The sequence below is a fragment of the Onychomys torridus genome, chromosome 7, assembly GCF_903995425.1.
Source record: "Onychomys torridus chromosome 7, mOncTor1.1, whole genome shotgun sequence".
NCBI lineage: Eukaryota > Metazoa > Chordata > Mammalia > Rodentia > Cricetidae > Onychomys > Onychomys torridus.
The window spans coordinates 30,717,447-30,743,970 of NC_050449.1; the positions used below are offsets into that span (position 1 = coordinate 30,717,447).

The following is a 26,524-nucleotide window of genomic DNA, read 5'->3' on the forward strand; positions in this document are numbered from 1 at the left end:
GTTTAAATAGATTGTTTTACTTTACAAGAAAAGACATCAAGAATAAAAGTAACATAGCTATTATAGCAAACAATATTACAGTGCCTGAAAATATTAAAAACACAATTATCACATGACCTATCAATTCTACCTCTGGGTATACACAAAAGAATTAAAAACAGAGACTTGAGCAGATATTTATATATCCATGTTCACATGAGGATCATTTACAGTAGACAAAAAAAAGGTGGCATCAATCCAAACATACATGATCGTATGAAAAAGTAACTGTGGGGGCTGGAGAGATGGCTCAGAGGTTAAGAGCACCGACTGCTTTTCCCAAGGTCCTGATTTCAATTCCCAGCACCCACATGGTGGCTCACAACCATCTGTAATGAGATCTGGTACCCTCTTCTGTGTACATAATAAATAAATCTTTAAAAAAAAAAAAAAAGTAAGTGCATGTGTATCCATCCACGCACTCATGTGCGACTGTGGAATCACAAAAAGAAGCAAGTAGGAAATAAGCCAAACACAAAGAAACAAATATACAATTCTATTTATGTAGAATACAGGAGTATTCAAATTCATGGAGACAAAAGGCAAAATGGTGGGTGTGAAGGGCTGGCAGGAAATCAGTGAGTCAAATTAGAAACAGGCTCTGGAGACAGTACTACATCCTATCAGATGAAAAAGACAGTCACCTAGAACTACACAGCTCAGACCAAACTTGGAATTTTAACTATGATGAAAGTTGTAACTATTGGGAGTAGGGCAGGGGTCTGAATTACACTTTAGAAGGATCATTCTGACAACTTTTCTAGAAAATAAACTACCAAGGAATAAGTAACAATCTTTTAAAAAACGACTGATTTTAACCAGTGGTACTACAATGTGAAAAACAAGAGACCGACTATAAGGTTCAGGTTTACTTCTGAGTACAGGAGAGATAAGTATGGCAGCATACACCAACATGTAATAAACTTCAGCCATAAAATGGTAAGTGTTCTTAGCTTCAGACTAATTAACATTGTAATTTGTCTACAAAAAGGAATACACGACCCCAATCATATAATTCATATTTTAGTATAAATTTTATGAACAAAACAAGGTTTTAGTGAGTGTAAAAGGCAAGGAACAAGAATCAGGTCTATTCTTGTGTTTCCTTACCCACTCCTCCCCACCCCCTTTTAGTCAGTGTTATCTAGAAACTTGATGGCCAATAAGTTCACTGTTAGGGATTGATTTTAAAAATAGAATTTATTTCTAGAGTTAAAATATGACTGTGAATGTAAAAAAGTATTCAAGTGTGTAATTTAAAGTAAGATAAGCACAAAAGCTTACGTTCAACTTCTTCAAAGACCAACCAGTACTTTATATTTGACACCAGGAACACACACATACACACAAAAAAGCTTGTCATTTTAATCATTACAACTCAAGAACAGTTTTCTAGAACTGGTTGAGCCCTTGTGCAGCGCACACACCCAAACTGAAAATACAGCACATATCTTGGGACACAGTCTTTGTAGCAGGCTCACTTCATGAATCAATCAGCTGTACATAGTCTTTGTTTATTTATCCTTACAATTAAATAGCAGATGAGAAATATGTTTTCTTAGAATGAAATAAAATGTTCTCATTTTTTTTTTCAGAAGTCATACTACATTGGTATAAAAGCTTGCAAACTCACATATCCCAAAAGTTGGTTTCTACCAGATAGGTTTCAAATTCAGACCATTTAAACACAGCTGGAGAAATACCTAATGAATTTGATCCATTCTTTCCCCAAAGTATTACATGCAATTAAAGTACAGTATTATTTGTATGCAAAACATACTCAGAATTGGAAGATGTTTGGATAACAGGAAGAGAACTCTTCAAAAACTATTGTTTGCAGTTTGCAGAACAGGGTAATCTTCTCTAGGAAGAATAATGTCAACATAGCAGCACTATAGTCACCAGGAGTCTCCAGAGCTGACAGCTTCATCATGTAACAGGAAACCAAACCTTCTGGCTGCTAACAACATCACTGAGCTTCCCTTTAATCTTCAGGAAGTGTCTCTTGAACTCTAATCCATCGCCCTATTTTAGGAATAATATTTTAAAAATATAAAAAAAGATTGTGTCAAAAGGTCATATTATCATTCCTGGTCAGTAGAAACAAAGATTCTTAGATATGTCCAGTTATGGCATCCCTCAGGTCTTTTTTTTCCCTCCCCTCTGTTCTTCTGAGAAACTGAACTGCAGGAATGTACCACTCCAGTTAGTTTTCATTCCATATAAATCTTTAGCACTTTGACTTATTTGAGCAGGCTATTATAACATCTTATGGGTTCTTCATTAATAATTTATTAAATGCAACCTGAGTCCAGTCCACTTGTGAAGACCAAATATTCTGGAGGAAATGGCTACATAAGTAATTCTCACCTGATCATGTGTTCTTCAGTTTCTCACCACATTGAGCAGAGAAAGCAGAATAATAGCATTTTTTGTTTGTTTCAAGTGTTAGTACCTTTGGACCTACACCAATTGTTTTCCATAAGCAGCAAGAATTTGTGAACTAAAAACAAGCCACACTGAAGTTTTATCACAAAAAAGTCCACTAAACTCTGTTATGACAACAGTTTCAATAGAGGAGAAGCCTTCATAATTTAATTAGACACCAAGAATCTAGAAAAGAATACTGCAACTAATCTCCAATATAAAAAATGTGAATTACTCCTCAACCATCTCTAGAGCCACATATAAACTCTCAGGAAATAGATATTATACTGGTTTGGTTTTATACAGAATAGGCTTGAAAAATAAAAAATAGTTGAGTAGAATCATAATATTAATCACAAAAAGGAGGTCATTACATTATAATGTGAAAGCTTTTTAATGTCATAATTTTTATTAAACAGACAAATGTTATATGAATCAAAATTTGAGTATTCCAAAGTACTACAAATGATAACTAACTGTTGGGAAGTATACTTTAAAATTATTTTTATTCTTTTACTCTCTACTTCTCTGTATGTTACAAAAAGAGAAAAAAAACAAAAACAATTTTTTAGGGGGAACAAGGTCCCACAAAGGGCTGGCCTCAAACTAGCTATGAGGCCTCAGATGGCACCGAATTCCTGATCCTCCTCCCTACTATACAGGCACACACTGCCACACCTGCTTTTATCTGGTGCTGGGGATCCAATCCAGAGCTTTGTGCACGCTAAGCTAGCACTCTATAAATTCCAGTGCATCCCCAGCCCATCAAAATTTTTATACTGAGAAGGTCTCCAGAAAAAAAAAAAAAAGAAAAACAACCAAAAAATTTTCTGAAAAGTAGATGATGACAAAAGTCAAAGTTTGTAACACTAAATGAAAATAAACAAGTTACAGTGTATTTACATATTCATGTGGCTATACTCCAAAACATTCTGTAAGGGTCTGAAACCACATAGGATGGAACATTACATGGTCTATATACCATGTGCATTCCTATGTATACATGGCTATGATACAGTTTAATCTATAAATATGGCATAGTAAAAGGAACACAATTAGAGTACAACAGAACAATGGTTATCAATATTCTAGACTAAAATTGCCAGCATGACTACCCTTAGACTTTGGAGCCACTACTAAGTAACTGCTGCAACAAAACAAGAAGCACGAGATACTCTGACAGTCAATATGAAAGCCAAAACTAGTCATCAACAAGGAACAGATATAACCTGAACAAAGATATATGCATAAGATATTTACTCCAAGCAAAGAGAAAATTTAGGTCCTAGTTGGGAAACAGTGTAAGATAGCATAAGGACTCATCATGCTAATTGGAACTGTGCTCGACCTAAAAGACTCCAAGCAGTAGTGCAGAGGGGTGAACTACAGTATATAACACATAAAACCATTTAAAAATTCACACAGAAATATTCCCATGGAAAAAATCCTATAAATAAAATACTTTTAAAAATACCTTAGAAAGCCGAAAGTCAACCAGTATCTTTTCATCCATTTCTACCAAATTTATTTTGAAAATCAACTTATTGTTTCTTCTATCAGTTGTTGATACAGTGACCTAAGGCAATAAAAATAAGGTCAAGACACAAACACACATGAATAGAAAACACTTTTTTTTTTTTTTTAAATTATGTATACAGTGAACTGCCTGCATGTATGTTTCCAGGCCAGAGGAGGGCGCCAGGTCCCATTATCGATGTTGTGAGCCACCATGTGGTTGCCAGGAATTGAACTCAGGCCCTCTGGAAGAGCAGCCAGTGCTCTTAACCTCTGAGCCATCTCTCCAGCCCCTAGAAAATACTCTTAACAAAAACCTCTGTCTCAACGGGTCAATAATACTTTTGGGATAAAAATGTATACTACAATCCTTGCACAACAGGAGCGGCATGCACTTTAAATTACAGGGCTAGAGATAGCTCAGGTTAAGAGCACTTGACACCCACTCTTCCAGAGGACCTGAGTCCCATTCCCAGCACCCATGTCAGGAGGCTCCCAATCACCTATAATTCTACCTCCTAAGTGTAAAAACAAATCTTAAAAAAAAAAAAAAAAAAAAAAAAAAACAGACTGCTCTCTCTCTCCACTGGGCAAGTCTGCATCCAATCTAAACCAAGCTGTAAGGAGAACTCTAGGTGAACTTTTAGTAACAAAAGAAGACATTTTATAGCAAAGCAGAATTGAAAAAACAATCAAAAGAAATAAGAATGTAATGAAGACTGGGGATGTAGCTTGGTGGCACAGCACCTACCCAACATGGACATGGCCTGAGTTTAATCCCCAATACTGTCTGTAGTCAATCTATCACTCCCATATATGAAAAAGAAAACAAAAGTATTACAAGAAAGAAAACGAGAAGCTGTATCTATGGCTGAAAAGCTGCAATACCAGTGCAATAATAGTGAAGGTTTGGAGAGGTCTCACAACTCCCACTTCAGTCTCCATCCCTGTTCACTTTGGGTTTTTTAAAATATTACCACAAAAGGACTGGCGTAAAGAAAAGTCACAGCCAAGAGCCGGAACACAACCCAAACACATTGTCGACTGCAGTCTAATTGCTTGTATTTTCAAAGCACTCACTGACTATTGATGTTTTGTTCAAATATTTAATTTTCTATGGTTAAAAAAAAATACTGAAAACTAATAAAACATACCTGATTCATACAACTCTTCTTCCACTGATAGCCCAACTTCTCAAAGGTCTCTTTCAGGCACTGGTAAGATTTGTCTGCATCCAATTTGGTGAAGAAGCGTGTCATTCTTTTGACCAAGCGCTGCCAGGGGTTCTACAAAACAAAGAAGAAAGCTGAATCAATCCAGTGTGACCAGTTTACAGCAACAGTCTGAAATTCTTTTCCTTGACTTAGGATTCCCAACCATAAATGCCTCCTCTAATTATTTCTTCCTTATCCAAACAATATGTGCCAACTACAAGTAGTAATCACATATACCCTAAGATTTTTAAGACAACAAAAATAAAAGGCAACAATTATTTATCTGAAAAATTCAATCCCGTACCTGTGAGGACCCAGGGGTCCCAAGTAACTGACTGCTTACAAGCATGTGATCAGGACACGTAGGCTGTGAAAAGCTGATGCCTTGTACCAGTTTGTCAACAGAGGAGGAGCCACCAGTGTCCCACAAGGACAGCCCTGTCCGGGGCTCTGGCTGGGAACTAGAGAACTTCACATTTTCTTCACTAAGACATTAAAACAAAAGGAAAAAAGTGCCTTTAAGATGTTTCATTCTTATTAACTATTTATTTTGTGTTTCTTTTCCTTTACTTTTTTGAGACAAGATTGCATCTTGCTGCCTAGATTGTCCTGGAACTATCCATCCTCCTGCTTCAACCTCCAATTAGCAGTTACCTGTGACTAGAAATATGTGTGCTACAGTGTTAGACTAAAAATGTCTTAAATAAAACCCACCAGGCCTTATATTACACAATCGTTCTCATTTTGGTGAAATTATTTGCATTATTAAGTAAAATATATACATTTTATTCTTTATGGGGAATAATTACATTTTAAAAAGACAACTTGATCTGCCAATGCATGGTGGTATACACCTGAAATCCCAACACTCAGGAAGCAGACCCAAGAGGATTAGTACAAATTCAAGACCAGTTTGGGCTACCAAGTTCCAGTTCAGTCAAGGTTACGTAGTAAGACCTTTCCTCAAAAAAAGAGAGAGAAAGGAAGAGAGAAAGAAAGAAGGAAAAAGAAAAAATTATTCTAATTCGTACCTGGAAGCACTATTTACGGGAGAAAAGTCCAAATTGGAATGAATGTGCTTAGAGAATCCACTAGAAGACTCTGACATACCACCTGAAGTGGCTCGGGGCCTCTTTGCACCTAAAAAGGAACAAATACAAATCTTCTATGAAAGTATTAACTAATCTAACTGGCAATTTGAAAAAGCAGAGCCACATCTAAATCCATTTATTGAACATAAAATAATATAAAATGAAGCTTTTTTTAATTTTATAAGAAATGTTACATTACTGCTTCACTAAGACCACAATTTTAATGATACCTTTTATGGGTAACATGATGATCAACAAAAGACTAGCTAAATAACTCAAACTTTTAAAATTTTTAAATAACTCATGATTATGACAGTGAGCACTGAATATGTTCTGTCTAATACTGTTCCCTTAAAGAAGCTTTACCAAGAATAGTCAGGATATAGAAAATGAAGCCATTTTAAACTTTCATTCCTCAGCTAGACTGCAACAGTCCATGTCACCTGTCACCTCATACTTCCTCACAAGGGGTTATTTCAAAACTTCTATTCTCTTCTCTTCTGAAATTATCAATACCATCCTCCATTCCATCACTATTTAGTATGATATACTATTCTACTTTTAGAAAAAATAATACCAACGGACCTGAACTAACTCTGCATGTCACTACCAAATTTGCAAATATACTTGCTTATGCCTCTCTTCCTCCTTGTATTCTCCCCTCAAAGGTCAAGGCTGATACTTGTATTATGGACCCATTACTACTTCCTCAACGCGCGCGCGCGCACACACACACACACACACACACACACACACCCTCAGAAACCCTGGAAACCCTGATCCTGATGTTCTGTTACTCATTCCCCTTTTCTTAAGTTTCAGCCTCTTCTCCCAGCAGGAGAGTCCAGCCCACAGCCAGTTTCAGCCAAGAATAGATACAGATATAGTCCAATACAAAACCATAAAGTAACTTAAATCATTTAACTCTTGTATAGTTCCTGACTATAAACAATGGATCATAATAGCAAAAGGCTGAACACACCAACATCTATTAGACCTGTCCCCAAAGCCATTTAACAATGCTTAGTGTTAAAACAATATTTTTTATATTTCTATTTTTTATTATTTTTATTTTATAATTTTTAATCCACTTACTAAAATGCTTTATTAGGGTTATGTAATACCAGACATTACCCTAGTACTAGGTATTCAATAGTGAACAAAATTGACAAAAAACACTGGCTCCTAAATCTTTTTACACCATTTTCCTTTATGTGAATATGTATTTTATCTAAATGTCTGTGCACCACACAAATGCATGCCCTCAGAGGCCAGAGAGTATCAGACCTCCTGGGGTTTGAGTTATAGATGCTTGTGGGCCCCCATGTAGGTACTGGAATCAAACTCAGGTCCTCTGGAAGAAGAGCCAGCATCTTCTCACATCTAAACACTATTGTAGAAGCCCACATTACTTAATCTCTTTCTATTCATTGAAAATAATGAAGGAGTATTCAGAAAGATTTAAAATCAAACACATCAACTTGTCATTTTCTTGCTTTTGAAGCCCCTCAAACTTGGCCTAATGGTGGTAAGCTCCAGGATAAATCCTGAAGTGTAGCTCATATAGCCCTCCTATAACTGAGCTATCTGCCTTTCCTGAATCAGCTCAAACCTCTCACTCTCCCAATTCTCTACCCACTCACTCAGCAAACAGTTACTGCGTACCTATGACACACCAATTACCATGTTGACCACTGGTTAGTGATGCACACGGAACACAAGGTCCATGTCATAGTGAGCTGACCTTCAAGTTCTTCAAATATACTCAATGTACAAAATCTATTTGTCCTAAAGCTGCTGCTTCTGCACAGAAGCAAACATACCTCGCCTGCTAGCTCCTTTTAATCTTCAAAATTTAGATTTCCTGTCATGTCTTCATGAGGAAAAATCTTCCTCGTTTCATTAGACCGCATCAAAACATTGAAATTATAGCACTCTTTTTAGTTATTAATAAACAATATTAATTTCAAATTAGTTTTTCCTACTAGATATTAAAATCTTCATTTGGGTAAACCAGAGTTATAACATGGGTTTGTGGTATTTCACAGAGTTAAATGAGTGTGCTTTCTTTTTTACCTCTGTTAAATGATTTGTTGTACCATCTATCTTTTTTAATGTCTGGGATGGTAATCCTTGCTGATGGATTCTCAACTAGAATTTTATGAAGCAAAGCTGAAAACAAAACAAGACAGTATTTGTAAAGTTAAGCAGATTAGATAAAACTTAAAAGACACAAAAGCCAGGCACATGACACACTTGAGAGGCACAGGCAGGATGTTTAAGAATGAGGCTAGCCTGGGACATATATATTAGTTGTAAAAAGAACTCATATAATTCTCAACATCAAAAATGTAAACTAGAACTGAAAAGTGACTCAAGCTTGTGGTCCCAGCACTCAGGAGGGTGAAAGGATTGCCACAGTCAGGTTCTGCCTGAGTTTTAGGCCAGCATGGACTAACAGACCTTGTCTCCAAAAACAAACAAGCCAAGCACCTTAGCATCTGAACACCAGTCTCTGGAGGTAGAGACTGGAGAATAAGGCCATCCTCTATTACAGTTGAGCTTAGGGATCTGCTTAGGCTAAATGAGACTGTTGCAAAATCAAAGCCAACAACAATAAAACGTAAAAACTAAACCATGGAAACACTAAATGAGAACACATACACACACACACCAAAAAAAAAAAAAAAAAAAACTTTAAAAAGTAAATGACAAATTCTAGGAAATACCATAACAAACACAATAAATAATATGAATACATTTTTGGAAAAGCCCCCAAAGGATTAAGAAAAACTATAAATTTCATTGCCAAAAGTAAGCAAAACTGAAAAAGCTAGTAAGTTACATAAGGGGGTAGGCAACTCACTCAATATTAAGTCTAAAATAAATTGAAAAAAGCAGTATCAGTTACAGACTTATTGGTTAAAAAAATTTTTTTTTGGCCAGGCATGGTAACATATACATTTAATCCCAGTATTCAGCAGGCAGAGGTAGACTAATCTCTCTGAATATGAAAATCAGCCTGGTCTACATAGTGAGTTCCAGGCCAGTCACGGATACATAGTGAAACCCAGTATTTCAAAATATAACCAAAAAAAAAAAAAAAAAAAAACGTTAAATAAATGATGAAATGGTACAAACTTTTAAAAAAGCAAATTTGTAAAATAAGCCCATAAAACTTAAAAAGATACATACTCTTTTAACTCTCCAGTTTTGCTTGTGAGAGAAGAAAAATTTTTTAAGCAAATAATTAAAGGATATACACAAGCATCAAGAAACAAAGATGCTTATCATATCTCTTCACTAAAAGTAAAATTAAAGGAAAAAACCTAAATCTTAAACTTGATGAGTAAGACATATCCATATAATGAATACCACCAGTCTTTAAAAGTATGATCCAGACCAGTAATTATAGATTTGGGAAAATGCTGAGCATCAAAACTAAAATGAGTTATGAAATACAAAGTACTAGGGTTTAATTTTTGCAAAAGTATATACTTATATATATGTAGTATACATTTGCTGTATATTTTTTACATGAAAGCATAGGCACATATATCAGAATACCTTTAAAAGGCTATTTCCAAATGCCACAATTATAGCTGTTTCCTTCCCACTCTCTTTCTTGAGATGAGGTCTCACTATGTAGTCCTGGCTGGCCTGGAACTCCCTATGTAGGCCAGGCAGGCTCAGAGATCCACCTGCCTCTGCTTCCTGCTGGGTGCTGGGATTAAAGACAAGTGCCACTACATCCAACCATTGTTTAATTTTTACGTATATTTTCTAAGTTAGCTAAAAGTACTATGGGTTACTTACATTTAAAAAAAAAAAAAAAAGGAGGAAGAAGAAAGAAAGAAAGAAAGAAAGAAAGAAAGAAAGAAAGAAAGGGAGGGAAGGAGGAAAGGAGGGAAAAACCAGCTAACATGAGACTTTATTACCCACAAAATCAACACTTTCAATCTAACAACCAGTTACCCAGAGGAGCAGAATCAATTTTTTTCCAAGGATTGAGATAGGTTTTTTTTTCTTTCCAATCAGAATATTCCTGACAGCTGTCACTGGGCTGGTCCCACGGCAACTCTAAAAATGAAACAGGTGTTGGTTTTCTGAGTGTTCACAAAATTATGTAATAAAAATGTCAAGGAAAAACCACACAATAGAATAAGTGAACAATACATAAAAAGAACGCAAGTTTCCTCCATAGTAATTCAATTTGGTTTTCATACTAAATTTCATTGAAATCCACTCTTTCACATGAAGGCTAGAGATATTGCTTAGTGACAGAGTGCTTGCCTGGTAGGTATTAAGCCCTGGGTTCAATCTCCAGCAACCCCAAAAGAAGTATTGAGATTTTCATTTAATAGATACATTTCATGTAAATGAATCTCTCTCTGGGTTATAAGTTTCAAGGTAGTGAGAAATAAGATGTTCATTTTATTTATTTATTTATTTGCTTGTTTACTTGTTTATTTATTTATTTATTTATATTTTGTTTTTTGAGGCAGGGTTTCTCTGTGCAACAGCCCTGGCTGTCCTGGAACTCGCTTTGTAGACCAGGCTGGCCTCAAACTCAATGAGATCAGCCTGCCTCTGCTTCCCAAGTGCTAGGATTAAAGGCGTGTGCCACCACCACCCAGCCTATAAGATGTTAATTATAATGGGTTAAATGTTTGCTTCCCCTCTAAACTTTATACTGAAATCCTAACCCTAAGATAATGAACATGAGAAATTGACTAGAGGTTCTAACAGGGGACTGTAGCTACTTGTATACACTTGACTGAAGGCTGACCCTCCTATTCAGGGAAAGTGGTCCTCTTCAAGCCAGCCCACAACTTCAGGAGAGAAAGGCAACACCAGCCTCGCCAGCCAGATCAACCAAATCATTCCAGCCATCAACGAAGGGAAAGATGCCGCAGCCAGATCACTCACTCCCATGTTCCCATTGTGACGATTCTGGAGATGGATGACGAGGTCAGAGGTAGGAAAGCCCTCAAAAGTGGGATTTGGGTTCTTATGAAGACCCTGAAGAGTCTGCCTCTCTTCTCAGTAAGATGGTCAACTACAAGGCAGGAAGAGGGGCCTCCAAATATGGCCATGTTTGCACCTTCATCACCCAGACTTGAGGCCTTCATAATTTGTACGAAATGGATAAATATCTACTGTTTATAGTGCACTCACAATATGGTACTTTGTTATTGCAGCCCAAAGCAATCAGTTAAACACTAACAAAACTACTACAGAACTGGAGAGGTGGCTCACAACCTTTCTATTACAGAATTAGATTTCCTTAGGTTATTTCATTTTTATTTTGGTATAAGAAATATGATTTTTCAGAGAAAATAAGTTTTCTCATAACTATACAGCCTTACCTCCAGCCAACATTGCAGTAAGTACTATTCCACAGGACCAAACATCAACTGGTTCTGCATGAAATTCTTTTCTCTTTAGAAGCTCTGGAGCAACATAAGGTAAAGTACCACACATCTTGTTTAGTAAGCGTTCACGATTATTATGCCGAAATACTGTCGCCAAGCCAAAGTCAGAGATTTTGAGGTTATCTAAGCCAAAACAAAAAAAGACCAGCACCAGATTAAAAAGATTTTTTTTTCTTCCTCCCTCAAAAGGATTTTTAAATACATATAGGAATTACTAAATAACATTAGTTTTCCTTAAGACTTGAATTTCTCTACCTGAAAATCAGCAAAAGAAATCTATGTATGTGTAATGAAGAAAAATTAAAAGGCACCATCATTTATACTAAACTAAACTTAGCAAAGACCCCAATTTCTTATTAACTAAAACAATATATAAGCAACACAAAAACCAGCTTATACCAGGTCAAATAAAGATGCTGTAGACACCCTCCTGGAAAACAAACCTGGGAAGACAGTAGAGCAAAAGCCTTCACTGAGAACTGTGGAGGGTAAGAAGTCATCACCAAAGCTTTCTCAATGGCAAACAATGTCAGTTGGCAAAAAAGAAACATATAAGGATGTATCAAACTAAACTATAAGCTGTGAAGCCACAAGAACTCATCACAGCAGCAAATGTGAGAAAAGAAGCAGAAATTCCATGCCAAAACAAGCCAGAAGAACAAACTTCCACTCTGCTCTCCCTTCTTCATCACATACAAACTGCATGAAGAACTTTCTGTTTCAACATACCACGTGCAAGTAATAGGCACTGCGTTAGCCAATGCAGGTCGTAGATAAAATCAGCGAGAAAGGCTGACAATAAACCATGGTTATACGGGATACGAAAATACAGACATTATAGGATGCCCCAGCAAAGGGAAACTAAGGAGTTAGGAAAACCCTATTACCAGAGATCCTCATAGGTACAACCTTTTGAAAGCAGTGTGGCCAAGGTGTCAAACTGTGAGATTATCCACTCTTTAACAATTCTCACTTCAACTATGGAAGCAGTTAACAAGATATATGCATTCATCCGAAATCAGATATTATACAAGAAAAACGCTAGTAGCACGAACAAATCTTGTTATAAGTATTATAAATATAAATATGTATTTTTTGTTTTAGGTAATTATTGTTCTATTTTAAGTTAGAAACAAATGTTCACACCCCATAAGCCAGTGTATTTGTTACCTGTATTTAACTTTGAGAGATACAGGGTGCAATTACATCTTTTTAAAGCACTGAGATCACAACTTCAAACTACTTCTAAGCAGCAGTCTCTTTGAGTACTAACGGTTTACCATAGTGTCTTTTGGGTTTGGCTGCTTCATCATGTGTGTAACATAATATGGTTAAGTTAGAGAACTACAGGTATGAATTTAACATTTAGAGATGTAATTTAGAGATAAATGTGTCCGGGAAGGAAGGAAGGGAAGAATTTAGATATTGGTGGGATTTTGTTTCTTTAGCTTACTAACAAAAACTAAATGAAAACTAAATAAATACACAAGAATAACAGTGTAATCAAGATGCACTTACCAGATATTCAGCTTAACATTTTTGTGAATTTCTTTTTTTTTTTATTAAATATGTTTATTTCTTAAAATTTTTTTCCATTTTACATACCAACCCCAGTTCCCCCTCCCTCCCTTTCTCCCGCCTCCTCACCACCCTCCCACTCTACCCCCATCCACTCCTCAGAGTGGGTAAGGCCTCCCATGGTAGTCAACAAAGTCTGGCATACCAAGTTGAAGGAGAGCCTAGCCCCTCTCCATTTTATCAAAGCTGAGCAGGTATCCCACCACAGGGAATGGGCTTCAAAAAGCCAGTTCATGCACCTGGGATAAGTCCTGGTCCTGCTGCCAGGGATCCCACAAACAGATCAAGCCACACAACTGTCACCCACATTCAGCAGTCCTAGTTCAGTCCCATGCAGGTTCCTGAGCTGTCAGTCCAGAGTCAGTGAGCTTCAACTAGCACCGGTCAGGGGTCTCTGTGGGTTTCCCACCATGTTCTTGACCCCCTCTTCTGTTTTTGTTTTTTGGGTTTTTTTTTAATGCAGAATGCTGTTTATTGAAGGAGGGAGGAGGTCTTAAATACAGGCTTACAGCACAATGGGGGAACCAGGTGGCAGAAGTTCGCTTCTTTTTTTTTTTAGCTGAGGATCTAACCCCGGGCCTTGTGCTTGCTAGGCAAGCGCTCTACCATTGAGCTAAATCCCCACCACCACCCCCACCACCCCAACCCCCACTCCTGATGTTTTACAATCTTGCATCTAAGATGTTAACGCCCAATATGCTGGATACACAGACAAGGAACTTTCCTTAAGCATTCAGGAAGGTGGAATCTCGCAGGGAATTAGCATAGGGAGGACATCAAGGTCAAGGTCAGCAAGAAAGGCAACAGTTACCCAAAACAGGGCCAGGGTCCTGCAGGTCCCCCCCACTTTTACTAAAAAATGAGCTTCTGATTTAGGTTGCATGGGACATCAGCAGGTCACCTTACCCGTTATGGAGACACCTGTCCAGGCCACACAGGTGTTCTGTCTTAGGTTGGTGAGCGCCCCCCAGGCATTACCCGTCTCTGAATACTCATTATCATACAGGCTCAGTCATGTGAGAGCTGCAGAGTTAACTGTTGCCAAAGATCTCTAAGTGGCGCTGGGCTTGCCATCTGTGTGTTCGACACAGAAAAGACCAACAGAAGTCTTAATCCACCCAATCAAGATGCACTTACCAGACATTCAGCTTAACATTTTTGTGAATTTCTTAAATTAAAACTATATTTTAAAAAAAAGCTGGGTAGTGCTGAATCCAAGCACTTGGGAGACAGAAGCAGATAGAGCTGTTCATTCAAGGCCAGTCTGATCTACTGAGCAAGTTCCAGGACAGCCAGGGATACTACACAGAAAACTGTCTCAAATATTCAAAATAAATAAAGAAAAATAAAGAAAAGAGCAGGGCTAGATGGTTCAGTGGTTAAAGAATACTGACTGCTCTTCCAAAGAACCCTAATTCAAATCCCAGCATCCATATGGCAACTAACAACTGTCTGTAACTCCAGTTCTAAGAGGATTCAGTACTTCTTCTGGTCTCCACCAACACTGCAGGCACATGGTGCACAGACATACTGTAGGCAAAACACCCATACACACACTCCCTTGCCTTTCAGAGCTGCCTACCATTCAGTTTTCTTTCTACTTGTGCTACCGTTACAAGTTTCTAATCCTAAACAATAATTTCGGTTTTGGACTTCATAAAAACAGATAATGTATGAGTTTGGGGTTTTGTTGTGCTTTTGTTTTTGTTTTTATTTCTACATCATTTTATTCCTGAAATTCATCTGCCATTGCTTGTCACTATAAATTATACATTTCATAATTTATCTATCTTACAGTTGATACATATTTGGGTTGTTTTGAGACTTCTACAAACAAACAATACTATGAGCATTTTTAGATGTGAATGTTGATATTTTTACTGTCAGGTGCAAAGATAGGATTTACAATATGTATAAAATTTTTGTGTGCTAAGTTTTTTATGTATTTCTTATTCTAAGCTAGAAAACAAAGTGAATATACCTCAACATAATAGAAGCTGTATATAAGCCTATAGCCAACAACATCCTATATGGAGAAAAATTTGGAAGCAATACCACTGATGTCAGAAATGAGATAGGGATGTCCACTATCCCTACTCCTTTGTAAAACACTGTGCCTGAAACACTAAGTGGAACAATAGGCAAAAGGAAATAAAGGGATACAATAGGGAGCCAAAATATCCCTACTTGCAGAAGGCATGATACAGTAGATATCTCAGAAATTCTACCAGAAAACCTCTAGAAATAATGAACAAATTCAGCAGTGTGGTAGGATACAGAATTAACTTGGGCAAATCAATAACTTTTCTATACAACAACAAACATACAAAGAAAGAGAGAATGGACATACTCCTATTCACACTCTAAATCTGGGCCACTGCCTCCGGTGGCAGCCCATATAACAGAACATGGAAGAAGGAAGCTTTGTTTTCTGTCTGCTTGCCCTCATTTTCACTAGCAATAGCAAGTTCATCTATACTAACTCATTCTTTGGCTGGTGTTAAAACCTATTCTTCAGGATTCCAACATGAACTGAAAGCTGGTAGCTATCTAGAATCTCCCTGGAACTCTAGCACCAAACTGGGACTGCTAAGACATCAAGTCTTGTGGGTTAGACAACTATTGGATATTATTCTGTCAGGAGACAGCCATTGTTGGACTACTTGACCACAGGCAGTGTCTAATAATACTCTAATAAATCCCTCACCAATATACAAATATATATTAGTTCATTCTATCATTCTGTTTCTTAGAGAACCCCAACTAATATACCAAGGAAGTGAAAGACTTCTATAATAAAATCTTTAAACCTCTAAAAAGACTAGATAAAGACTAGAAAATGGAAAGACATCCCATGCTCATGGATTGGTAAAATATTATGGAAATGACCATTTTACCAAAAGCTATTTAGATTCAATCAATGCAATTACAATCTCAGCCCCCATTTCATTCTTCACAGAAATAGAAAAACTATCCTAAAACTCATATGGAATTATAAAAAACCCTGAGTAGTCAAAACAATCCTGAGCAAAAAGAATGCTGGAGAGATTACAACTACAGATCTCAAGATATATTACAGAGCTGTAGTGATAAAAACATTATAGTACTCACTCAAAAACAGACATGTAGACCAATATGACAAAATCCAAGACCTAAACAAAAGTACACATAACTTCAGTCACTTAGTATTTGACAAGATGCCAAAAACATACACTGGAAAAAAGAACGGATCGCCAACAAATGGTGCTGGGAAAACTAGATGTTCACATGCAGAAGAATGGAATTAGACCTGTATCTATCATCTTGCACAAAAAACTAACTCAAATAGATCAAAAACCTAAATGTGAAACCCAAAACACTGAAACTGCTAGAAAAAAACATAGGCAGTACCTACCCTTGCGATACAGATGTAGGAAAGGGCTTTCTGAATCGATCTCCACTTACCCAAGAATTAAGGCCAATAATTTAAAAGTGGAACTTCACAAAACTAAAAAGCTTCTGCAGAAGTAAAGAAACAGTCAACTGGGTGAAGAGGAAGCCCACACACAGAATGGGAAAGAGATAAATGTAGGAAGGGGAAGAGGGTTAAATAACAGTATGGATGTCTGAAAATGTCATAAAGAATCATACTCAACAGAGAATCAATATCCAGAATATGCTTTTTTTTAAAAAAAACTCAGAAAACAAATACTGAGGAAAAAAAAAAAAAGTGGGCCTGGGACCTTAATAGAGTTGGGGGGGGGGGGGGGACTAAGAAATGTCTCAAAAAATGTTCACTGTCTCTAGCAAGTAAGAAAATGCAAATGAAAACAGCTCTGAGATTTCATCTCACCCCACTCAAAGGGTAAAGAACGGACAACAAATGCTGGAGGGAATGTGCAGAAAGGGAGCTTCATTCACTGTTGGTGGAATAATGAACTGGTCACTCCGGAAATCAGTGTAGAGAACTTTCAAAAAGCTACAAATAAATCTACCATATGTCTGACGCAGCTATCTCATCCCGTGGCAAATGGCCAAAGGACTTGGTACTCTACTCCACAGATATTCGATAAGCCATGTTCACTGCTGCTCTATTCACAGTAGCTAGGAAACGGAAACAACCAACAATCTGATAATGGAAATGTGGCGCATAGACACTATGGAATACTATTCGAGTATAATGAAAAATGAAATCAAGAACTCTGCAGGCAAATGGATGGACCAGGAATGATACTATTGAGTGAAATAACCCAGACCTCAAAAGACAAACATCACATATTCTCTATCATCTGAGGCTCCAATCTTCAGATGTGAGTACATATCCTGGAATAACTACAGAAACTAGGGAAGTGAAAAGGGACCATTGTTGGGTTGGGGAAAATGGAGGAGCAATAGAGAGGTGAATACAAGAGCACAAATGATCTGATGAGAAATGAAAACTGGGGTGAGGGCTCTAACTAGGGGAGAGGAGCAATGCAAAAGAAGGAGGAAAGAGGTTTAATAACAGCAAGGATTTCTGAAAATACTGGAATCATACTACTAACTATCTACCTAAAGGTTAACTAATAGTAAACATAAGTCAGTGTGTAAACATACTCAGTCAAAATAAAATCTTCTCCTCTAGGCTAACAGTTCTCCTTCTAGGAGCCAAAGACCACCTAACAAAAACTCCACCACCAAGCCTGAGAAGCCCTCTTTTGAGTTTTGTTAGTCAGGGTTGTCCAAGAGACTTCCAAAACACCACAGGCTACTGCTACTGACCTTGGATGCTCCTCAAAGGTAGAAGATAAGTAAGGCCTTGTTGCTAAATACACCAGACAAAGGGCCAGAGGCCCCTTGAGCTGGAACTGACCTGCAAGCCTCCTCCCTGTGGACTAGCTTTCTTGGTACCAGAAGGCACCATGCAAGTTTCCAGAGGGAAGCAACCAACAGTCCTACCCAGCTATGATGCCTATGAACTCCAACAACCACCAGCATGGCACAACAATGCCATAATGTACAGTAACAGTATAAACACCTTGACTCTCAGGTTGGACGTAAGACCCACTCAACAAAGCAGAAATCATGCCTAGTAGCGGAAACCTTGTCAACTACACAGGGCTAGTGAAACTATGGGTATTGGAGAAGACCTTACAACTTCCGCTTTCCTAAATCAACATAATCCCTAGCTACGTCCTAAATATATGTTCTTCTACCCAAAGGTAAGTGTGTCCTCATACCTCATCAAGGAAATTTCCTTATACAACAGAATGAGGCCATTACAGAAAACCAAAAAGCAGAGTTGTCCCAATGGATACATCTATAATACAACTCATGGACCTAAGGCTCAGGGGTCATTGCACAAGAAGGCAGCAGAAAGATGTAAGAGCCAGAGGATCAAGGAGTCTGCTGTGAGACTGGATCTTAGGAATGTCAGAAGTTACATGGATCTTGGAGCCCCTACAACTATAAAGTCTCACCAACGTGACAGCCTAAACATGAGATACTAAAGCCAATAAGCAACATGCCAACGTGGACAGGGGAAAGCCCTGGAGGCCTCAACCCTACACGAAGAAGCTGAGATTAGGAGAAATAGTCTTCCCCAGGGAAGAATACCACTTAGTTATTCAATACCAAATGGTCAGCCCTGAAAACATGCATACACATAAGACTATAAAGACCACGCAGGCAGTACTTACATATTTAGGAATACACACACATATACATATACAGATATGTATGTTATAATACATACGTACATACATATGAAAAAGAGGGACCATGAACCTAAAAGAGAACAAGGAGAGGTATAAGGTCTGGAAGGAGAAAAGGGAAGGGGGAATTATGTAATTATGTGGTGGTATTGTGTTCCCCAAAATATTGAGCACCCTAATAAATTTATCTGGGGTCATAGAACAGACAGCCACTAGATACAGAGCCAAAAATGGTGGCTAGAAAATGGGTCAGAGCAAGCCATAGCAGAAGTTGGGTGGTGGTGGTGGTGCATGCCTTTAATCCCAGCACTTGGGTGGCAGAGCTAGGTAGATCTCTGTGTGTTCAAGGACACAGCCAGCATGGCAGACACACGCTTTTTTTCAGGGAGTGAGGCAGAAAGAGAAAGATATATAAGGCATGAAGACCAGAATCTAGAAGCATTTGGTTGGTAAAGCTTTTAGGCTTTGGAGCAGCACAGTTCAGCTGAGATTCATGTGGATGAGGACTCAGAAGCTTGCAGTCTGAGGAAACAAGACCAGCTGAGGAACTGGGAAGGTGAGGAAGCTGTGGCTTGTTCTGTGTCTCTGATCTTCCAGCATTCACCCCAATACCTAGCTCCAGGTTTGTTCTTATTAAAAAAAAAAACACTACAATGAAGGCTTTAAGACACTGAAAAAAGACATGGAAGAGGGTACTAGAAGACTGGAAGCCCACAATACAAATGTAAAAATATTTGTATTGCTAGGAGTGATTTATAGATTCAGTCATCAATGGCATTCTTCTCAGGACTACCAAAGCCACCCTAGGCAGCATCATGATACCTGATCTCAATCACACTAAAAAGCCACAGTAAATGCATCATGACAAAGGCAGAAAAACAGACATGTAAATAGTGGAGTAGAACAGAGGAGACAGAAATAAACTCATACAGCTACAGCCACCTTAAGAAAAATTTCTTCCTTCATTTTTGTTTTGCTTTGTTTTTCTGGCTGTCCTGGAACTCATTATGTAGACCAGGCTGGCTTAGAACCTGCCTCTGCCTGCCAAGTGCTGGGATTAGAGGTGAGCATCACGGGGCTTTTTTTTTTTTTTTTTTTTTTTTAATGTGTATGGGTGTTTTGCCTACACTTATGTCTGTGCACCATGGAGGTCAGATCCTCTGGCACTGGAGTTACAGACAGGTGTGAGCTGCCACCTTAGGTGCTGGGAACTGGAACCCAGGGTTCTCTGGAAGAGCAGCCAGTGCTCTTATCCTCTGATGCACCTCTCCAGCCCCTAACCACAGCCACCTAACTGGAAAAGGTCAGCACCATGAACACAATGATGCTGGAAAAGTTAGATAATCATATAGGAAAGGATGACATTAAATCCATCTCTCATACTTCATACAAAACCCTGTTCAAAATAAATCAAAGCCCTTAAGCTGAGATCTTAAACTCTGAATGAACTGCTAGAGAAAAACAAGCAACTGCAAGATGCAGAGAGGCACACGCAAGGGCTTCCCAAGAACCAACAAGTGGGACTGTGAGACATTAAAGAGCTTCCACACAGCAAACAACCAGGAAGGTAGGATACAGCCGACAGGATGACAGAGCATCTTTTCCAATTATATATCTCACATTAGTTCACTATCTGCAACGTCTTCAGAATTCCAAAACTTAAGCCAAAACATGAAGCATCCAATCAACAAAGGGGTGGATGAGGTTAACAGATAGTTCTCTAATGACACACACACACACAAAAAAAAACTTTTAAAAAAGGCCAACAAATATTGGGAAAAAATGTTCAACATCCTCAGCCATCAGAGAAACACACACTAAAAAGGCAATGAGATCTCATCTCACTCAAAGCAAAACAAAATCACTGCTTCATATAACCGACACTTGTCATCTTTTTGATCAGGGTTCTAACACTTTTGCTATTCTTCTTTCTCAATTTTATGACATCTACAGAACAAAAGTAGAGCCATCATGGGTACACACACCTGTATGCTCAGCAGAATAGGGCAAGCCCCGGGCCATCCCTAGCTACGGAAGCAATTCAACAGCCTAAGATATACATCAAGCTTTTCTGAGGGACAGACATGAGGAAGTATCTCCCTAATTTGGGAGACCTCAAACTCAATATGTAGCTAAAGATGGCCTTGAATTTCCAATCTGCCTCCATCTCCCAAGTGTTGGGAATAGAGGAGTGTTAACTATCTCAATAAAAAACAGAAAGGTGGGAGCTTGAGAGATGGCTCAGTGGTTAAGAGCACTGACTGCTCTTCTAGAGGATGCAGGTTCAATTCCCAGCACCCACATGGCAGCTCACATCTGTCTGTAACTCCAGATCTGACACCCCAACACAGACAAACATGCAGGTAAAATAACAATGCACATAAAATGAAAATAAACAAGTAAGTTATTTTAAAAAACAAAACAACAGTGAGACTGCTCAGCAGGTAAACGCACTTTCTACCAAGTCTGACAACCTGAGTTTGACCTCTAAGACTAAGGCATAGGATATTTCAATAAAAGCGTGGCACATTAATTCTTTAAAGAACTTTTAAATTTTCTTGTAGGGCTGGAGCAGTGGCTCAGCAGTTAAAAGTGCATACCATTCTTCCAGAGGGCTGGAGTTTTATTACCAACAACCACATCATGCAGCTGACCAAGTAGATCCAAGGGATCCCCTACTTTTTCTGGCCTCCCTGGGTACCCCCACAGGTATCACACACACAAACACAAACTTTAAAAAATAAACAAATGAATTTAAAATTAAATAAATAAAATTAATAAGTATTCTATTTACTCATCCAGTGAGGTACATCCATTCATTGTTCCAGGCATTTGTCTACCTTCATCTACAAACTATATCATTAAAGACTTAGAAGTCAAAATACAGTATCCGAAATTTCCATAAATTCTTAGACTTTTGAACCTCTTTTTTTTTTTGGTCCCAGGATTTCAGTAATGTGAAACCCTTGATCGGATCTATATGACTAGCCAAAACATTAACAAAATGGAATCTTACCCCTTTCATCCAAGAGGAGGTTTTCTGGTTTAATATCCCTGTGAGTTATTCCAATTCCATGCAGATAAACCTAAGTGGGGGTAGAAACAATAGAATTTAGCAACTCACCTACTGGTGCTAATTTTCAGCACAGTTTAAGAAGCTATGGTACCTACCACCCCTGCCATAAGTTGATGGAAGAACCTCTGAGCATCTTGTTCAGGCATGCCTATGTCTGGCTCTGTAAGAAATAAGTATTGATAGTCTACTGATAAAAATAGAACTAGGCATCCACCATATAGGCTCTTACTCCATATCTCAATTTCTGTTTGTACTAAAGCAAACAGAAACGTATACTAACAAAAGACACAAGTCTAATAACAAATATATTACTAAATGTCTCACATCTGCCTAGCTGCTAAATAGTAAAAATAAACTAACATCGTAGGAAAATAATAAAAGCATCAAAGTATTTTAATCTTATACTAATTCCAATGGCCTTGGTTTCCTTCACATTTCCCTCTACTTCTTTTAAACACACAACTCAGGGCTGGAGAGATGGCTTAGCAGTTTAGAGTACTGGCTACTCTTCCAGCGGACCAGGATTTGATTCTCAGCACCAACATGGCTCACAATCATCTGTAACTCCAGGTCCAGGGGATCCAGTGCCCTCTTCAGGCCTCTTACAGAACCAGGCATGCCTCCATAGACATCAGACATGCACACAGTACACAGAATATAAAGCACCCAAAGATAAATAAATAAATTTTAAACAGTGCCTGGTTTTCCTCAATATTCTAGTATGACTGCCAACAGGAAAATCTAGTACAATTTCACTACTCAACAGATTTAAGTCATAAAATTTTCACATTACAAAGTCAAGAGTGCCTGATCTTTTACTCCAACTTTACTGTTGCATAACTAACTCTGATATAAAACTGATCAAACAGCTATCTAACACTAAAACAGTTAGGCAGTGGTAGCACACGCCTTTAATCCCAGCACTCAGGAGGCAAAAGAATGTGGATCTCAGAGGTCAAGGCCAGCCTGGTCTCCAGAGTGACTTCCAAGACAGCCAGGACTACAGAAAAACCCTGTCTTGAAAAACACCCTCTAAAAAATACAACTGAGGGCTGGAGAGAAGGCTCAGCAGTTAAGAGCACTGGCTGCTCTTCCAGAGGGCCCAGGTTCAATTCCCAGCACTGGTGTGGCAGCTCACACCTTTCTGTAACTCCAGTTTCAGGGGATCTGACACCCTCACATAGACAACAGACAGGTGAGACACCAATGCACACAGAATAACATTAAATCTTGGATAGATAGATAGATAGATAGATAGATAAATGAAATGCAACTAAGAATGTAGCTTAGTAACAGATCACTTGGAAGACCTTAGGTAGCAATTTATAAGCTTGTACAGTAAAAGAATTATCTTAAATCTTTTCCATACCTATTCTATCAAAAAGCTCTCCTCCACTACAGTACTCCAGAAAGAGATACTGGATATTGCCTTCCCTCCTGTGGCCATAGAATTTCACTACATTCTCATGATTTAACATTTTATTGATGCAGATCTCTTTCTTAATATTTTCTGGACAGTCTATGGCCCGCTTCATGTCTACAATCTTCACTGCAACAGCTTCTTCAGTTATTCTATTCACAGCAAGTTGAACTCTTAAAAAAGAGAGAGAGAAAATTAAAACATTTTCACATCAGAATTCTACTTCTCCTAAAACTTCAAAAGATTAGTGATGCATGCCTGTAATTCCAGCATTCCAAGTTCAAGGCCAGCCTGAGCTACAAAGAAACTCTCTAAGCAAACAAACAAAAAACCCAAGCAAGCAGGATATTGGTAGCACATCTTCGATCTTTGAGAAGCAGAGACAGGCAGAGCTCTTGAAGTTTGAGGCAGCCAGCTACATAATGAGACACTGTCTGTTATGCCCAGATCACGGGGACCTCCAAAAGACCACCACGGAGACTGAATCTGGCATGAAAAAGCAAAGAGCCTTTATTTCAAGCTCCAGAGCTTGGTCCCTCTGTCTGTCCGACACAGCAGTGATAGCAGAGAGCCCTGAGCTCAGGTGGGGCAGAGTTTTTATCATAGCAGAGATTGGGGTGAGGGGATTTCCAGGGTTCAGGACCCTGATTGGCTGACAATTGTCTAGGGGTATCTGTAAAACAAAATAAATGTGTGCTAGACTCTAGGACATCTGGCCACCTTATCTAATGGTTGGAGTGTTTGGGATGTCAGATACTTCCTCACCCCTGGATGGATCCCTGGATGGTATCAGCTTAAGGCTTTTCCTGGATCTGGGTGTTGCCTGCCAATAAGCCTGTCATGGCTGCTGTGTAGTCAAGCTATTTTGGGGGCCCCTTCACAGTCTCTGCAAACAAAACAGAGGTGGGGGGGGCAGAAAAAGGGCACCAGGCTGGAGTACAGTTCCTAGTACCCACATCGTAGCTCATAACCATCTGTAATTCCAGTTGCGGAGGATCCTACCTTCTTCTGGACTGTCAGCACTGTACACATGTAGTATACTAACATGTAGGCAAACACTCATACATATAAAAACATATAAATCTTAAATATTTAACACTTCCCAAAATATTTTTCCTTCACTATTTTCTTCGTCAAGGAAGATGAGATGGCTCTGCCATGTTCTCAAAAGAAATGAAAGGAAATGTGAAGTACTACAGTTAAGCTCCAAGAAAGTCATTGCCTAGTGCATGCTGGGTAGGTACTATTAGTTCTATCTGCAGATGAGGAAATAGAGGCACACAAAGATTGCTCAAGAGTACTGAACACAACCAGACCTGCTAAGTGTGAGGATCTGAAATAAGGCAGGGTGCCTCTCGGGACTTTTCATTATCTCATTTAAATTCTAAGACACACAACTTGGTAGGGAAAAAAAAAACTAATTCTCTTATAATCCTTGGGAAAAGAAAAGTTTTTAAAAAGATGGGCCCACTAATGCAGGCTTGTAATACCTACCTGAGAGGGTACAGTGAACCACAAATTCAAGGCCAACCTAGCAACCTAACAAGATTTCGATCTGAACAAAAACAAACAAAAGCTGGGCAGTGGTGGCGCCAGCCCTTAATCCCAGCACTCCCAGCACTCCGGAGGCAGAGTGGATCTCTGTGAGTTTGAGGCCAGCCTGATCTACAAGGCCAGGACAGGCTCCAAAGCTACAGAGAAACCAAAAGCCGCGGGCTGTCTCCAAAAAAACAAACAAACAAAAGAAATCTTGGGTTTGTTTGTTGTTGGTTTTTAAGGCCTAGGGCTGTAGCTCAGTGACAGAGCATTTACCTAGCATGTGTGACCCCCTAGGTTCAATCCCCAGTACTACAAAAAAGGAGTGGGTGTGGATATGTGACCTCACTTGCTAAGAGCCTTGATTTACAAATGCAAATATCCATTCTCTTTGCCACTTTAAATAAAGGATTTTTTTTAATGTGTATTCAAACAGCAGATGAAAAACTAAAGCAAGCACACCGGCAAGGTAAAATTTAAATTAGGGAGTCCAGAAAGATGGCTAAGCAGGTAAAGCCACTTGCTGTCAAGCTTGATGATCTAAGTTCAATTCTCCCAACCCTCAAGAGAACTCCTACAAGTTGTCCTCTGACCTCCATATGCTCACCATGGCAGCACACACGCACGCATGTACACACACACACACACACACACGCACACACGCATGTACACACACACACACACACACACACACGCACACGCACACACGCACGCACGCACCCGCGCGCGCAAACATGCACTACTAAATGTAATAAAAAATTTAAATGAGGGCTCAAACTTACTCTCCGTAGGCACCTTCTCCCAGAGTTTGCACCAAGTCCCAGTCTTCCACAAAAGGCACTGCCATGACTCCAAGCGCAGCGGCTGTAAAATGCAGGATCCCAGAAAATACCGGGGATGAGTGTAAACTCTCATCGCTCGCAGTGCCACTGATTCCGCACGACGGTGGTTTCCCCTTACATCTCATCCCTATTTACCCAAGTCACAATCTTAAATTTAGGCATTTTGTCCTATATATCACGATCCCTGTTCAGCCACGTTTTGTCCTCCGCATTTATGCAAGTCTGAACACTTGCTTGGATCGGAGGCTGGGAGACAAAGGCTTCCCGGTGAATGACCGGGAGGAGTAGGAGTTGCGGGCAGGGAGACCCGGGGTTGGGGGGTCGGGGGGAGTAGCAGGACAGGTGTGAGTAACTACCGTAATTACTACCAGAGCAGCCCCTCCTCCCACCCGCTCACTTCCAATTCCCACCCCAACGGCACGTGTCCCCAGGGCCCGGAGGGAAGGGGGCGGGGCCAGGCTGTTGAGAGAAGCGGAAGGCAGGGACCCCTAGAGCCGGAAGTGTGCGAACCCCGAAGGCTCAACAGCTCTGATCCCTTTACGCTGGAAAGCCGCGGGCCACCAGCTCCAGCCCGCACTCCGGCAGGTCCTCCCATCTCTCGGTCGTCACGACCGCTCCCTCACCGTGCCCGTCCGCACTAATCAAGACCTCTGAGTTCTTCGCTGGAGTCCTGTCCCAC

The 26,524-nt window shown here is 39.1% G+C and overlaps 1 protein-coding gene across 2 annotated transcripts; it reads right to left on the minus strand.

The window, feature by feature from the left end:
• Nucleotides 1-520: 520 nt before the first annotated feature.
• Chek1 (checkpoint kinase 1) lies at nt 521-26,524 on the minus strand. 2 transcript variants are annotated; one of them, XM_036193077.1, is made up of 13 exons: nt 26,469-26,524; nt 25,786-25,867; nt 23,417-23,640; nt 22,143-22,207; nt 21,988-22,057; nt 11,656-11,844; nt 10,262-10,366; nt 8,363-8,458; nt 6,227-6,335; nt 5,500-5,680; nt 5,136-5,267; nt 3,941-4,042; nt 521-2,064 (listed from the first exon to the last, which is right to left on the minus strand). In XM_036193077.1, the coding sequence occupies exons 2-13, from the start codon at nt 25,848-25,850 to the stop codon at nt 1,969-1,971; spliced, it is 1,434 nt and encodes a 477-aa protein (XP_036048970.1). In that variant the 5' UTR covers nt 25,851-25,867; nt 26,469-26,524; the 3' UTR covers nt 521-1,968. The 2 variants fall into 2 exon arrangements, with proteins under 2 accessions (XP_036048970.1, XP_036048969.1); XM_036193076.1 differs by lacking the exon at nt 26,469-26,524 and having other exon boundaries at nt 25,786-26,271.